Source organism: Manacus vitellinus, unplaced genomic scaffold, assembly GCF_001715985.3.
Source record: "Manacus vitellinus isolate BGI_N305 unplaced genomic scaffold, ASM171598v3 scaffold_8_pilon, whole genome shotgun sequence".
In the NCBI taxonomy this organism is placed as follows: Eukaryota; Metazoa; Chordata; class Aves; order Passeriformes; family Pipridae; genus Manacus; species Manacus vitellinus.
In genome coordinates this window covers 4,052,281-4,068,900 of record NW_021940864.1, presented here as the reverse complement: position 1 = coordinate 4,068,900, position 16,620 = coordinate 4,052,281, and the positions used below count along the sequence as shown (strand labels likewise).

The following is a 16,620-nucleotide window of genomic DNA, read 5'->3' as shown; positions in this document are numbered from 1 at the left end:
ACATGAAACCAGAGCATATAGAAGCTACATCAGAGGACCTGGAGCTGGGTCTCTGATGAGAAAAGCTTATATATGGGCTAGTCTTTGGACAATTTAGAACAGCCAGAAGACACATCTGAACTGTTAATTCACGTACCATATATTAACTATGAGTAAAAAGGGGATGGATATAGCCTATACACTCTTAATATAACCAGATTCTACAGCAAGTTTGGACCATTCTTTCTGAGAAAGTTTCCCAGCAGCTGTTTCCCCCAAGCCTTCCCTTCTCCTACAGATGTCATTCAGTAGAGGAGAACCTCTGGTTGAATCTGCTTAATATCAACTTTAATCTAGCACAATGAATGCGAGAACTGGAAAATAAATGAAGCTGCAGGTCCTCTGTTTGCCAAAAAACGTTGTAAATTCCTTCAAGTGGTGTACACAATGTTTTAGATGTGTAACTCCCACCTCGTAACTACTGATTTCAGACTCGGTACATTTGCATCTTGTACTCACCTTTTTACCAATTTTTCAGGTCACTGGCACAAAGTTCATCAGTAGGTTGATAGAACTATATTATAAATGTCACATATACAGTAAATACCCATTCATCAAATACCACTGTCCAGCCTTAAAAAGGCTTGAAAAAATGAGCAGTATAAAAGGTTAACTGTAAAAATAAAATCCAGGGGAAACCTTGTCTTGAGCACTGCAATTTTTTTTCTGGATACAGATCAGAATTTTACTGATCTGTGTTACTGTGCAACACAGAAATCACATCCTTGCCTCTTTTTCTGAGATGCAGAACTACTACAATTCTATCAAATTGAGAGAACACCATTAAAGGATGAGAAATGTCAGTGGCTACAGCAAACCCAGTTAAGAGCAATGCTGGTTTGAATTTCCTATTCCTAATTTGAAATTCATTTAGTGCTTCAACCACTCTTTGAAATCTAGTACATCATGTTAGACCCATAGTGAAATTCTATGTTGCTAGGCATCCTTTGAAACTTAATACTTCATCCTAGTAAAGTAACATACTATAGTTACTGTTTAAATGCCAAGTTTGAAATTCACCACCACTCCTTTTCTATATCAACAGATTCCATGCATATGATGAGCAGTCTAGGGAAAAGACAGGAAGAGATTAAAGCATTGGTTGTCAGGGGAATTAATAACAGGTCCTGTTTCTGTTTTCAAGGCTTAGATTCAAAGTTAATTTCTCAGGCAGAAGACCAAACTAATTTTTAATTAATTTCTTTTAAAGATTTCATGGTTTTGTTTAGGATTTTTAATTCTATATTTGTCTTAAATTTATTCCTTAAGCCTCTAAGGCTGAAAGTAGCCATAAATGGTGGTGGATTAAGGAAGCTTTAGGTTGGTGAAAGAGCCCGACATATTTGTAGTTTTCTGTATTTTGCTTATTGGACTTATTTCAACTGGTGATTGTCGCTACCCCCTTAAGTCAGACTGCTGTAGTATAATACAGAAATGAAGATAAATTTGAAACAGAGGAGAATGTGGGTATAATCTATCACACACAAATATCAACTCAGCAAACTACAGAACTGTGACAGACTCCATAGATGTACCTTGGACAGCCAGCAAGATCAAAATAATGCCTTTGCTTTGAAGCCTGGCATCCTCCTCTCCCATCAAGCTTTTACTCTCATCTAACATTTAGCTATGTATCTGCTCTTCAAGTTAAGAAATCATACATGATCCAGCTTTCTTTTTATCAGTAAAACTGCAGCAAACCACATGCAAGCAACGTGAAATACAGCTTTATTGTATCACTGTCACTCCAGCTCTTTACTGCATCTGTACAAAGTGGTGAAATATTTTATCTTACTGCTTTGAAACCAAGAAAAGTAGACCTGAAACAAATACCAGCCCCCAGGCTTCATGTCACAATTTAAAAACAGCAAATGCTGTTTTATAAAGCCCCCTGCTTTATAAATCCATCATGAAATGATAGGCTTAAAAGAAACTTCTACAAACATGATTTATTTTGCACAGTTTCTCGCACCTTCTTCTGAAATATTTCATAATGACAATTCTAAGAAATGGAATCTTGTGCTGCACAGATCACTGGCCTGATACTGTGTTCCTACGCTTCCAACTTCAATAGCATGCAGCTTATGAGACTTTAGCAAAGGGCAATCACTTTGTACAGAAAGGTAGTTTCTCTCCCTTGAAGACTTATGCTGTTGAAGTAGCAGGAGTTATAAAGCTTAAATTTGAAGGAAACAAAGAAAAAATACCTATTAAAAAATAGCTGTAACAGAAACGACAAACACGCAAGTTACACAAAAATGTACATAGAGACCTTGTTAAAGCTCTTACTGATCCTTGCTTGGAGCAACCTATGTAATTCACTCTTATATATAGTCCTTACAAAGTAATACAACCACATCCTCTTACCAAAATCTTTTTTAATATGCATGGAAGATTATTTTTAGACTACTAAAATATTTTTGCCAAACTGTATAAGCACACTTCAACTCCACACCCACTAAAAGCCTATTGTTGAAATAATTCCACTTATCTCAGCATAAATCCTCCAGGTGCTTCCTTTTCAATGCTTACACTGAACACCTCTGCACTGGAAGACTCACAAAAAGTTTTTCATGCCTGACTACAAAAGCTAAAAACAACAGGTGTAAGCAGAAACAAAAAATCCATGTTCTTTTATGGAAAGCTACCAAATATTGAGAATTGAGTAGCAACCGCAATTCTTGCATCACTAATATTTAAGATTCCCTTCTAAATTGCGAAGTCTATCTATAGCATAACTTGAACAGTGGACTACTGCAATTCTGTGGAGCCCTAATACTTGCATCAGATTCTGCAGATTTGTTTAACAAAACACAGATAAAATCAGGCCTTCATCAATCACTCATCATGTGCTTGGACACCTGACTTAATATGATGCTGAAGCCCTTCCCATGAAGAGCCAAGTGTTGGATACCTGTTATGTGACACATTTCTGTTCATGCTTTCAAATGTTTTCTTACACTAACATTTGAAATACCTACAGCACACGCATTAGAACTGCATCTAGTTCTCTATAGAGAGAAACCAGATTGAAAGAAGATTTATGAACTAGCTAGCATGAAGCACATCAACATTTGTTATTTCACCAGATGGACATCTAGTTAGAATGTCTACAGCTGTACAACATTAGAATGAGGAAAGAAGGAGCGTTTGGTCTGGTCAGTGCTTGGAGGTATGATCTTTACCAACAGTTTAGCCTGCAGAAAGAAGTATTACTGATTTTTTTATTTAATATTCCTCCCTCTGAGGAATAACACTGCTGGAGTTAAAAGTGTGTCATACTATCACCTTTTTATTTTACAAGACAGAATAGCCTTTTGTGAATTTGTAACTCATTGGTCAGCAAGACCATTAAGTTGTGTTACAATGAAAACATGCTGCTGATGCAAGCTTTACCTCTTAACCTAGAACAAAGCAGTGAGCTACTGTGTTGTTACTACGTCCAGCCTACGAATAGCTGCATGCTAGGAAGAAACAGTTCATCCACTTCATTCTAGGTTGTATGATCTATGTCCCCTGCTGAACACAATTTACCAGAGAAGCAGTGTTTCTACTCCTATTCGCATTAACTTCTTTGAAAAAAATCAGTATTTCATTTGCTACTTATATTTAAGGACTCGCTACAGTTTGGCTCAGCTTGCAGCAGGAACTTCTCCATGGTTTCTCTAATATGCCATCTTGCTACAGCAGCAGAAAGATACATCTATGTTACCCTCTATAAAGCATTCCGAATTTTTTAGGAATGAACATGAACACGTTCAATTTATTATTATTTCCACTTCTACGTTATCCAACAGAAAATTTGGTTTTATTGATGAATGCCTGAAGGAACATTCTCAAGGCCAGTGATAAGCCCCACCATGTGGGAGAGAAAAAAGCAGGTCTGACAAATTACCATGTCAGAAGAGATAAAGCAGCTTACGCCTACAGTAGTCTGCTGACTGATGTTAACACTGGATGGAACCCAGCATGGATTAGCCACGGTTCATATTAAGTGACTGTTCCTGTGCTGGCAGAAATGTAAACAATAGTTGATCTCTAACACGTTAGTTTTGCATCAAAAGATGAAAACACCAAATAAAAGAAAAAAAAGTCAAAAAACTGCATGAAAGTGCAACATAAGCTTCAGGGGTCAACTTACCCAGAGCTGCAAGTCTGCAACTCAAGTTGCATACCTTGGAATGGTCAGCCAGTAAAACAGTTCTGGTGCAAAATTAACTGTTTCAGTACAGGGATGTGGATTTTTTTCTTCTGTTTTATTTTTAAAGGTGACAGTTTTCAACCCTGGCATTAGCTCAGCCAAAATGACTATGCCTGCACTACAGTTAAGGAAGTGACAGTGTGTTTGGAAAAACACTAGGAGACTTCAAAAGATTGAAAAAAGGTAAATTCCATACAATACTCACTTTTCTCTTCTTGTTTTCTCTAACTTGTCTTTCAAAACCATGATTTCCTTCTTGAGGGCAAGCTGCTGGCTCTCTGCATCCCGCAGTTCTTTCTTCAGACTTTTTATTTCATTAGCATGCAACATTTCACGTTTAGATAGTTCCTCTTCATAGAAAACACTTTTCTTTTCCAAGTCTGCCTTTAATTTAGTGATCTCTTGCTGGTGTTCTATACTGCTTACCCCAGGTGAGCGACCAACCTGTTTTTGCTAAAATAAACAGCCCCAAATTAACACTCATGAATGCTGAAAATTATCCTTAATAACAATTCAATATTCAAAAGTTTTTGTTCAGAAAATATCCCATTAGAGACTTGAGTTAAACACATCTATCTCAATTTTTTTCAAGATTTGTTACAACATAAATTTCAACGGTACTCTATCGTTTTGTTATTTAAATGCAGTAACAGTTTTCAAGACATTGAAAATCTGATCATCACTTTAAACATCTCTCGTCACATTCTGACTCCCCTTACATGCAGTCAGAAAGTGACCACAGATTTAGAAGACACCTAATGGTTCCACTCACACAGCTGACAGCAGCAAGTTCTAGTGACTTTTCAGGAATGCAGAGTAAGGACTATGATATACAGTTAATATATTTTGAAGGACAAATAATTTGCAGAAAAGCTATACTAAGGCAAGAAGAGGCTTAACTGAAGGCTAAAATCTAGCTACAGAAACACTATATGGATTGTATCAGTCAGGAGGGAAACCTGACCTATTTTACTTAAAACTGACCATTTACATCATAGTGGATTAATAGGAAAAACAAGCTTTAAACAATAAGAGTAATTACTTCACTTTTCGCAGCTGCATAGCTCTCTTAGTGAGGTCTTCTGGCATTTCAATAGTCTTTACACACTGCTTCAGGATACATACACATTTGCACCATATGCTGCACTCACTAAACTCAATGTCCTGCCATAACATAGAGGAGGAGCAAGATCAGGTTCAAAATGAGATAGTGGCATGACATGCACTGAAATCCAAGTATGGAAATAACTTTTTAATGTAAACATATGGACAACTTGGTTTGGAATTTCTTCTATTTTTAAAAATATGTAATTAAACATTGTCTAAGGAAAGGAAAATAACTTAATAAAAACACTGTGTTTTGAGAAAGTGGAAAACGTACTTCCTTATGGCGACTGTGTCACACCTTTAAGAGGATCAAAGATATTTTGTTAATTATACCTTCATTCTTACCATGAGATATTAAATACCTCTCAGTCACCCTTAATTGGACATGGCTTTGGGTAGATATCTTTTGCTCATGTATAAACAGGTTTTAAGAGCTAAATGTCATTGTGGAACATTCCAATGAGCTGAATTTCTACCATGACAAATTCTATGAGAAAGCTGGGCCTTGCTGTTAGTGTCAGCAAAAAACTGCAAAGCCCCCTAAATGTATGAGCCAGAGATGTGCTGCTACTGCATTGTCTTCTCTAACTCATCAAAACAAAACTCTGTTTTGATCTAAGAGTAAAGTCCTGCCCTTAGGAGGATGCAGAATGGTAAACTGGAGAAAGAAGATGCCATCCTAAGAGGAGACAGCTTGCAGAAAGAAAGATTTAAAAAAAAAAAAAAAAAAGAAAGACAAGTAAGCAAGCATAGGAATTTAGGAATTTTCTTTCCTGCACAGGCTGTTAACCACTGAACTTGTTTGTTACTGCCCAACATACCCAACTGCCTACACATACATGGCAATGGAACACAAAAAAAGCTTAGGCTTTGCAACATCATGTAGCAGGTACATAAAATGTTTTAGTGGTATTGCACATTTTTTACCACAAAGAAAAGATACTATTAAGACCATAAGACAGATGGTGCAGCAGAAGAGAAAGCTGAACGGTATTTATCAGCGGTTTAACTAGAGGTATAGAATAAACAGAGAATATATTTTGAATTGATGTAAGCACAAATTCCAAATAGATGTTTTCATACATGCCCATTTCAAGTGGACAAATGGTGCAACTGAGACATAATGCATCCCCTGGCATATAGACAGCTGCTGTTTAATGCACCCCAGGGTGCAGTTTGCCCTCTTGGCTGCCAGGGCACACTGTGGACTCATATCGAGCCTGATTTTATTGAAAATCCAAATACATGACGTCCACAGGATCTCCTCTGTCTGCACATTTACTGACAACTTTGCAGAATCCCAGCAGGTCAGTGTTGCAGGACTTGCTTGGCCAGAGGCACACTGCCTTCTTCCCAATAGGCTCTGCTTCATCCAGGAACTCTCTGACCTTATTCTTTGCCACAGCCTCTACGCCTTTCCTAAGGAAGTTGCACCCAGTCCTCTTTTTTTCCCAGGATCATCTGGATGAGAGTTACAGTAGCACAGTGGGCTGCCTGCAATAAGAGGGTGCATATCTTGGCCAGCAGTTCTCTTACTTCTCATTTAAGTTCCTTCAGAACTCTCTCAGCCATGCCACCGGTCCAAGTGACTTCACATGTGCCTCACCTGCCAGCTCCACTGCTTCCTGCACATCATCCTCAGACTGATCCAGCTCATCTGCTACAAACAGTGGACTCTGTGTGGCAACCTCCCCTGCTTCAGCAGTAAAGTCTGACATATCAAAGACTTGTGGAGAGTTTCTGCCACATCCCTATTAACTCAGAGTTTGCCTTTTTCATCCTGCCAACAAGCAGCCCCATGAGTTTCCTAAGGTTCTTTCTGCTTTTGCTTTAAAGAACTTCCCACAATCACCCCAAGCACCCTTTGCAAAGTGCTTCCTAAATTCTCTTTATTTAGCCCTTGACATCCTGTTTACCCTTAACCTGCCATCATTAATGGTCTTTTCTATTCTCCTCATTTGGAGGAATCTTCCTTTCTTCTGTAAATATTGACTTCTGTCTAGGAGAGCTCCCTGAGCTTAATTAAGGAGCCATAAAGAGCTTTTAAGGAATGGACAGTGCAGTATCACAACAACCACATATGATCCAAAGTTTGCCTACTGAATCATGAAGTATTACTAAGCATGCTACAATTCCTCTTTCTTCTTCTGATAAACTTGCCCTGTTATAAATCAGTGCATCATATATTCTCAATAGATCTTCCATAAATTCTTCTCACCTCTTAAACTGTCATACAAACTCTTTGCTGATGGTGAAGATTCATTGAAGCAGAAGAAATACATCCTAATTTTCAGATAACAATCTGAATTCACAGCAGTAGAAACTTTATAAATCCAAATTTCAAGTTGAATGGATTTCCTTATCAAAGGAAGGCCAAATAAAAGAATGTTTGCAAAAAACCACCAAATTTTCTGTGCTGTAAGTTAATGTTGACAAATGTCCCAGAGAATTCTAATGAAAAAAACTCTGCTGTTCCTGTAAATTAAGACCAGAATAGGCATAATTGTGTATTTTGCATGAGAAGTTTAGAATTACCCTACTCAATGGAACATTTGGAACAGGATTTTGCTGTAAATGAACAGCAATCCTCATATGTAAATTAAAAACCTTCTCATTCAATTTTTGAGAAAGTCTAATTTCTTCAGAGCATTGTATAAAATGCTGAATCACAGAATAAAATAACAGTTAACATTCTTGGCTGCCTTAGGTTTCTGCTTGTAAAATCACATACACGTGTGAGCAATCTCATCAGTGTAAATGACCTCTTCATGCTGAGTGCTGTTCTTGTGCAAGAACGCCTCAACTTCTGGCCGAGAGGCAGGATAAGCTAAAATTTTTCCTTTACAGTTACATCAGTTGACATCTATTATGCAGGAAACACAAGGAACAACACAGTAGACAGAACACTTATACAAAAACCTGCTTAGATGCAGCAGTTTAATTTTCAAATATTCAACCATAAAAATAAGCTTTTAGCTGGTAAAATTAAACAAAGTACCAATGGAAGCAATTTGGTAAGAAACTGTCGAGTTATTAAGAAATAACGCATCAGGCAAATGTTCATTTTTCTGGACAACAATGCGATGCACGCCTGCAATAATATTCAGCACCAACTGAAGCGACAAACTGACAGAACCCTTTTGTCCTACATCTGAAAGCAATCAAACAGATCCAAGTCCTAGTTGACTAGTAACTTTGCAGGTGTTAATATCAAAACAGACTAACCTTTAGCCCTTCTACTTCGCTTTCCAACTGTTTAGAGTACTGTTCACTCCTCTCTCGCAATTTCCTGTCTTTGGATGCCTCAGCAGCTGCAGCTTCAGCTTGGACTTCCAGCTACAAAAGTACATACGTTTTTAATAGATAGGATTCTTTTCTTTTCTTTTTCAAAATCTATTGATGGTTTTTAATAAAAGAGAGAAATCTTCATCACTCAACTGAACACTTAAAATTCTTAGAAAACAAAACTGGTACTATTCGAAACAACAATCAAGAAGTTAATTTACAAATTAGAAAAAAAATTACTTGGTCAGAAAACCTTACAGATAACTTATTTCACAGAGTCTAAACAGTCTTCTCACCACTTACTTCTTTTTTAAGTCTCTCTGTTCTGCGTAACTCTTGCCTTAAACTTTCTACTTTTTGCATCACCACTTCCATTTCTTCCTCCTTATCTCGGAGCTGGCGGGCAAGTTTTTGTTTTTGAGAGTGCAAGTCTGTCAGCCGCTCGTTCATCTCTGAGAACTCCTGCATTGCCAATTTCCGCTGGCTGTGTGCATCTTTCAGCTCTTTGGCTTGGGATTTTAATCTGTCACTAGACTCTGCCAGTTCCTACAGTTTAAAAAAAGAATTAAGTAATAAACCTAGAAAGCTGCAAGGCCAATTCTGTCTCCGGATGCACATCTAACACCTCCTCCAGAGTCAACAGAAACCATATATTAATTTCTTTTTATGAATGCATCTATGATATAGATTGTGTGCCTCTATAAATAAGGAAAGAGGGCAGGTTTTACACTACTAAAGTCAGTAGAAGTGCATAAACATTATATTCTCCATTATAACAGGTTAAACACAAGGGTTTTCAAGTACTTGCATGATAACATAAAAATACCTTGCTTTCTTAGTGAAAAAAATTTCATTAGCATAGATTTTCAATAACTACTTAAATAAAAGAATCTCAATTGCTAAATGATTTAGAAAAAGTTTTTGCGTTGAATGGAAAAGTCTGCTCTATAAAAATTTTTACTCTAGAAGCTTTTGAAAACTGACCTGCAATGGTGAGCATGACTTCCATACACTGTACCTTAATATCAAATATTACAGAAAGTTTCAGGCAACAAAATGCTGTAGCAATATATGACAATTATTCCTTTAAAAGAACCCACATGAAGTAAAACTGCTAGTGCTGTGATAACACCACAGCACAATACCTTCACAAAACTTGCTGTGCCCTGGATTTGTGCTACTACACTACCAATGAGGGACCACAACAGTTCAACTAGTTTAATGATGTTCAGCCAAACTGGAGCAGAACAAAGAAGCAAGGAAAAGCAAATCTGAGGATAAAAAGAAGATCAACAGGAAGAATTAATATTTGGCACTGTTGACATCTATATAAATCTAAAAATATTTCTAAGGTTGTTAAAAAGAGCTCCTAATCACTTCAAGTTGTTTTAGAAGAGAGATAGTATTTCTTGGACAAACTGGCAGCTTTCAAGATTTTAAGAGCCTTAAGGGTCAAAAGAAACAGTGTTAAACACAGCTGGCACATCAACATTGAGTATGGACTCTAAAATACTGGGCCAATATAATCATGATGAGAAACAGGCTAATGTATTTCACACCTGATTACAGGTTGATCTAATCATGAATACAAAAAAGAGCCATGAAAGACAGTATGTTATAAATCAGAAAATGAGGAATTGGGGAGAGAGAGGAGAAGAAATAAAATCTAGTATTCTTTAATTGTAGCTATTTCAAATTACTTTTCAATCTTCATATCTGGGCAATTTTTCACATCTCCCTTCTGGAAACACTTCTGTGACACAGCTTTAATACCATATTCTTCACATTTTTTCCCGGCTAAAGTCTCACCCATACTTCAGATTAAATTAGTTGTCTGGAATAGTTCTCTGCTCTGCTCTTCTCTAACCCCTATCATTATCACCTTTATCTGAAGCTGAAAAACCTTTTTTGCAGCCACCATGTAATTTGGATCATGGAGTTGTTCACTATCTGGAAGCAATCATCTAGGACCACCCAGCAGTCATACATACATACAACATGTTAAATAATGTCCTTAAAATTATTGTCTTAATAATTGTCTTAAAAAAAAAAAAAAGGTAGGCAGAAAGCAAAGTAGGTCATGCTACACATTTGTTATTTGCTCATTAGTTTTACACTTGAAAGTTATTTCAGGCAAAATGAACGAAAATAAACCAGACTTCAGGGTTTAGAAGAGTTGCTGACAAAATGCTTTTACCTTATTAAGATCTTCCCTCTCTTGCTTTAGTGTTCTGACTTGTTTCTCAAAAGCCTTTATTTGTCTGGAAGCATCATCCAACTCCCGCCTTGCAGTGCTGGCCTCCTCAAGTTGCTGTTCTAGCTGACCGGATTCTAGAAAAAGCAGCAGAATTCTGAATATTCTAAGAGAAAAAATAATAATTCTAGAATAGCATAGTCTAGCTCCTTGAAGCCCCTTCAATATTTTTTCTGGTTTCCATTTAGTCACAAAATAATGCAGTTCTTATCTGGTTTAGAATAGGGAGCAGACTGATTCAGCTACCATTTTCTGCTTTTAAGAGAACAGAATGAAAGGGCACAGCTTGCTGCAAAACAACAAAGAAAATGATAACTTTTCGTCTCACATTATAATAATGATGCTCTCTTACTTAATTCTGTAATGTATGTTCTAACATGACCTACACATTTGATTTTAAGCACTGTGGTATAATATATAATGCATCTTTTATTACACTGTAATTATAAACAGTCTCCCTCCTTCCCCTAAACTCCCCCAGAAAGAAACAGTAAAAGTAATGGGTCACTCAAGAGCTGGCAAGTGTTCTCCTGTCAATACACTTAAAATTAACTTCAGCTGATATTACTTATTTCTAGTGTGAAAACCACTTGTGTTTATGTGATCTGCTTTATTACTACTATAAATAAAGGAAAACTATTACAGTCAGCTTCTTACCAACAGTCAGTTACACAATGACAGTATATTTCCATGCCACACCTAAATAATGTCATATAAATGCTCTCAAATGCTACAAGAAAAGCTGAAATCCATAAAATATGACAATTGAAAATTTCTAGTGAGTGGAGTTTTTACCTCCTAGTCCTTCACTTAAAGCAAGATATATATGAAGGTAAGTTAATTCCACATTCTGTGAAATCACTGGACATTTTGCCTTTTATTTCAGTTGTGGCAGGTCTTCAGACCACATGTATTTACCAAAAGAACAGGAACCCATCTATACTCTTAATAAGAGCCTTTAACTGTATTTTCATAAATGTAACCCCAAGAGAATGGCTCTTGGAAAAATCAAATATAAAAATACATACATTTTTAAGAGGGTTAATTTCTGAAACACGAGAATTTTATAAGCAAATTAATACCCTTAGCTTATACCCATAAAAAAATTCACTATTGTTTTAATTCCCTGACTCTTGTTTAAAAATTTAAAAGAATGCACTTAAATAAGAGATGCAGCTCAAAGCCAAAAATTATTAACGGCCCCTCTTATGTAGTCTACTCTGAAGTCACCAGTGAAAAGAAAGTTTATATATGGCTCTGCTGAGCCAAGATAAATCTCTCTTCTGTGCATGAACTACTTTGTTCCACAGCTCTGTTTTCGTCTTCCATTGCTGCCCTTTACATATTTGGCAATATTAAAGATTCCTCAAAGTTTTCTCCTATGTAACCTAGCGAACAAAAATTATAACTTTGACCTCTAAAATTGAAAGCATATGCTAGTTTGTCATTTCCTGGAAAACGAGATAGACAAGAAAAATGTATTTTTCTAACACCCTCCCACCCCCAGTGACACTCCTGAAGAAACAATTTCAAGTTCATTTTTTATTACCTTTTTAAACAGGTGTTTACCCTTACAGCATCAGAAGAGGCAGCAAAGCAGGTTAAAGAATATAACCAAAAGCTAGTTGTGACATATGTGTAGTAAGTGGTAATTTTCCATCTAATCACTCTAATCACCCTACTTGTAACTAGCATTTTAGATAACATATGCAAACACTCACTGCAGTATGTTATTACATTACCTTTAGTTGCCCAAGAGATGAGCCCAAAGCATAATGTTCAGCTCTGCACCTGAACTGAACCTTCCTAAAGTTCATCAGATCCAGCACTGAAAAATTACATCTTTTAAAGGCTATCCAGAAAACCTGGAACTAGCTCCCCTACACTTGGAAACACTCAGAAAAGGCCATCATTTGGTTTGTTTCTCTATTCTGTCACTAATTTAGTTTTAAAATCTATCTCCAAACCCCCATAAAATCAAGTAAAATAGAACATTCTCTTTTCCCAATTTTATCAAATTGGTTTGTATTAGTTACAGCACAAGGCACAAATGAATGTTTTCTAACAAATGGCTGTGTTGTCTGGATCAGACAAACATTCAAATATATACTGGGAAAGTTCTGTGGCAACTGGAGATGGACTGGACAACTCTACACCTTCCTCATTTGATCACATTATTCACTTCCAACTCAAAAAACCAAAAGCACACACTGTATTGAGGAATAAATATGTAAATATACGGTTTGAAGTAGAACATTACTTTAGAGAAAACCTTCTCAATATAAACCACCTTCACCAGACATTGACTTCTTTTCAATTTGAAAAGGGATAGGAGCTGCGTCGGGGAACGTTCCCACACCTTTTCTATTTATTTTTCATTACCAAAAGAAGCAAGTAATACTTTTAGCAACGAACTAAAATCTAAGTTGCAGCTAAATAGTAAAGAATAAAATATAATATAAAGTTGATCCTGATGCTTTTCTATGAATGACTGGTCTCATTCAAAAGCTGTTCTTGTAAATGTTGCTTTTCAGTGGTCCCAAAGAGCCCAAACTAGAGCTAAGGATTGTTGCAGAGCAGGGGTTTCTGATGTTGTCTTTTTCCTCATTACAGCAGCAAGTGGAGGGACATTTGGCTGGAGATAAATTTCACAAAAAAAACTTTGCCCTGACATAGTGCCAACATGGCGTCACTCAAACCAGAGTGATCCTCCCTGAGCTAGTTAAGCCATGCTCACATCCAAAAATAATGCTTATGGTACAATACAAAACTGCTGCATCACGCCAGAGCAGCTGTCCAACTGCGTATCCATAACAGGCTTTTTTCAGACTACACAATTTTAACAGGATATAATCTATGTGCTGCAGTCTGCAGTTCATACATAGCCTGTTTCTATCCCATAACGCAGCTGCAGAGTCTAAACACATCAACTAAAATGTCTGGAAGTTAAGTTCAAGTTATTCTTTCTGTGGGTGTCACTGCTGGCATTCCAGACACTTTCAGGAACTGAATGAAGTCTTTTCACAAACACAAACCAGAACAAATCTTTTTTGTAGTTTCCTCCAACCTTTCTCGATGTTTTGTTTTCCACTGCCGCAGGTAAGACATGGACATACAACAGAGATCTATCTACTGCTACTTGTGTCTGATTTTTCCTCACACAAAATGTAGATATTTTACTGTTTGGATTGACATGATTAACTGGATTTTTTTCCCTGTTTCTGTGGTTCCAGACCTGATACCTAACAGTCTCTTGTTGACTTTCCTGAAGTAAAAAACATCTTGCTGTATTTCCTTTCTTTCTTTTTTGAAGATGTCTCTGCTCTCAAGAACCTATTTTAAAGAAAGCGTTATGGAGCGGGATACCATGAGTCCTATGCTATGACTTACTGTGAGAAAAAATTCTTTTTAACTTAAATCAGAGCATTAAATCAAGAATACCGAATCCTACTACTAGTAGTTAGCCTTTAAAGCAGATTAGAAAGATATTAGCTAAACAGACAGCAAATTGTTTCACTAATAGCTATATTCAACATGGTGGGTGCAATATAAGCTTTCCTTCTGAAAGTTCTTAAAACATGAATTGCCAGTTTTTGGGAGAGTGAGGCTGGAAAAAGAATGATCTTTCTCTAGATGTCTCCAGTAGTCTCTATAAAACACAGGACACAGGCCTAAGTAGATCTCTGCTTTTTGACTAGTTTGGAAGTTCTGAAAAAAGGTAGTCCAACATTAATCAAAGAATTCAATCTTTTTGTCTGCACAGATTTAAAAAACATTTTTCAAGCTTAAAGTACTGCAATGCTTGATAGCCAAAATATTAGTTTTCAGAAAATCTTAATGAACTTCCAGAAGCAAAGGAAATAAATGTTCAGTTTTGTAAGGAATAATAGCCCATTCACAGCAGAGCTGAGAGGTGGTTCTTCTCCCTGTCATCTCCCTTTCCTCTTATGCTTCTATTGCCTACCTTGTACTGATTTATCTGATCATAAGTGGATCAAATTCTCTATATCTAGATAGCATTTTCCTTGTTTAATTGAGTCAATTAAAGCCATGAGAGAGTCCAGGACACGCACAGATTGAGAAGGGGCTACACAGCTGTGAGCAGGACCCGTTCTGGTGACACTTTTGTTTGGATGGTTCTGGTGCTACTGGGAGTGCAGTCTCATAGCCCACAGTGTCCTCTCTCATGGAAAACATCCTTCACTGCTCCCTGCCACTTGGAAAACTCAGTATCCCTGTAGTTTCATGCATACAGCCCACCTTCCAGGTAACTCACACTTTTCTAAATGTACTGTTTCAAGAAAATACTCTCAAAATCCCACCCTCAGCGTAAACTTGCTTTTACTTCGCATTCAGTTACAATGCACTAAGCAACTGCACACTGTAAATCTCTGGGACTTTGAAGAAAATATAATCAAAACTGCGACCACATCTCATAAACCTGGACCATTCAGGGAAAGTTCAACAAAAAATGAGATAATGAGAAATATCAATTAATGCTTGAATCATAATAAAGCTGGAGAGGGACTTTTTACAAGGGCAAGTAGTGACAGGACAAGGTGTAATGGCTTCAAATTGAAAGAGGGAAGATTTAAACTAGATATTAGGAAGAAATTCTTCACTATGAGGGTGGTGTGGTACAGGCACTGCTTGCCCACAGAAGTTGTGGATGCCCTGGAAGTGTTCAAGGCCAGGTTGGATGGGGCTTTGAGCAACCTGGTGTAGCAGAAGTTGTCCCTGCCCATGGCAGGGGCACTGGAATGAGATGGTCTTTAAGGCCACTTCCAACCCAAACCATTCTATGATTTCATCAACTGCTTTTAGGCCTATTAAAACTGATAGGCCAAATCTTCACCCTCATGTTTACTCACTGTCAAAAATAGCCAAACAAAATAACCATCTGCCCTGGTACTATACACTGCAGGAGGAAGGTGTAGAGAAAAAACAAAAAAAAAAGTACTACAGAGACCAGTCAGCATTTCACAGGTTCTCAGGTAGACTCTGATTTATATCCATGGAAATTAGCAACACCACAATTTAAAAGTAGTGGAACTTTTGCACTAATAATAATAGCAGAAGTCACTGAAATCTTCCTACTCCCTTGCAACTGGAACTAATGACTATCAAGTTGAATTTATAGAAAATGTTGAGCTGCCAAGGAAGAGTGACAGGTAAAATGAAAAGTAAGAACAGACTGGAAAACTCTTAGAAAGCAAAGTAAAACTAGCATTACATTAGGAAAAACAATCTTGTCAAAATACTGTTTCCCGTTACAGTTTTTACATTAATATTTATAACATACCTGTTACCTGTTTCTTCAACTTTTCAATTTCTTCTTTCAAACTTTTAATTTCTAAATCTTTACTTGCTGTTATTGGGCCATCCACTGTTGAATATTGCAGAGCCTGGACTGTCTGAGTGGACTCTAAAAAAAGATGGAAGAGAGAGGGACATATTACACATCTGACATCTGAGGAGGTCAAAGAGATATTACTGATAAATTAAGACATGCCAAAAAAACCCTGCACTGAGGATTCCACAATTTGTAACTTCCAACTATTAAGTGCCGATTTTTCAGTAATTGTCAGCTGGACAAACAAAACTCTTACAAGTTTTAAGAATGAAATCTTTATGCCATAGTAACCAAGGCACGATGAGAACAAAGTATGTTATAAGAAGTTGCATACATGGCATATTTCAGGTATGAAGAGTAACAGAAGTTTAATTTGTCAAC

General features: G+C 36.9%; 1 protein-coding gene across 10 annotated transcripts in view; it reads right to left on the bottom strand.

The window, feature by feature from the left end:
• The window catches only part of CDC42BPA (CDC42 binding protein kinase alpha), a 186,699-nt gene that overhangs the window by 56,948 nt on the left and 113,131 nt on the right, over nucleotides 1-16,620 (bottom strand). For 8 of the 10 annotated variants that reach the window (XM_018085099.3, XM_029965188.1, XM_029965189.1 and 5 more), the window contains exons 12-16: nucleotides 16,189-16,311; nucleotides 10,830-10,963; nucleotides 8,936-9,178; nucleotides 8,573-8,683; nucleotides 4,446-4,693 (exon numbers count right to left, since the gene is read on the bottom strand). In XM_018085099.3, the coding sequence (XP_017940588.1) occupies nucleotides 4,446-4,693; nucleotides 8,573-8,683; nucleotides 8,936-9,178; nucleotides 10,830-10,963; nucleotides 16,189-16,311 (859 nt within the window). The remainder of the gene's footprint in view (nucleotides 1-4,445; nucleotides 4,694-8,572; nucleotides 8,684-8,935; nucleotides 9,179-10,829; nucleotides 10,964-16,188; nucleotides 16,312-16,620) is intronic. The other 2 variants (XM_029965186.1, XM_029965187.1) reach the window with 2 other exon arrangements.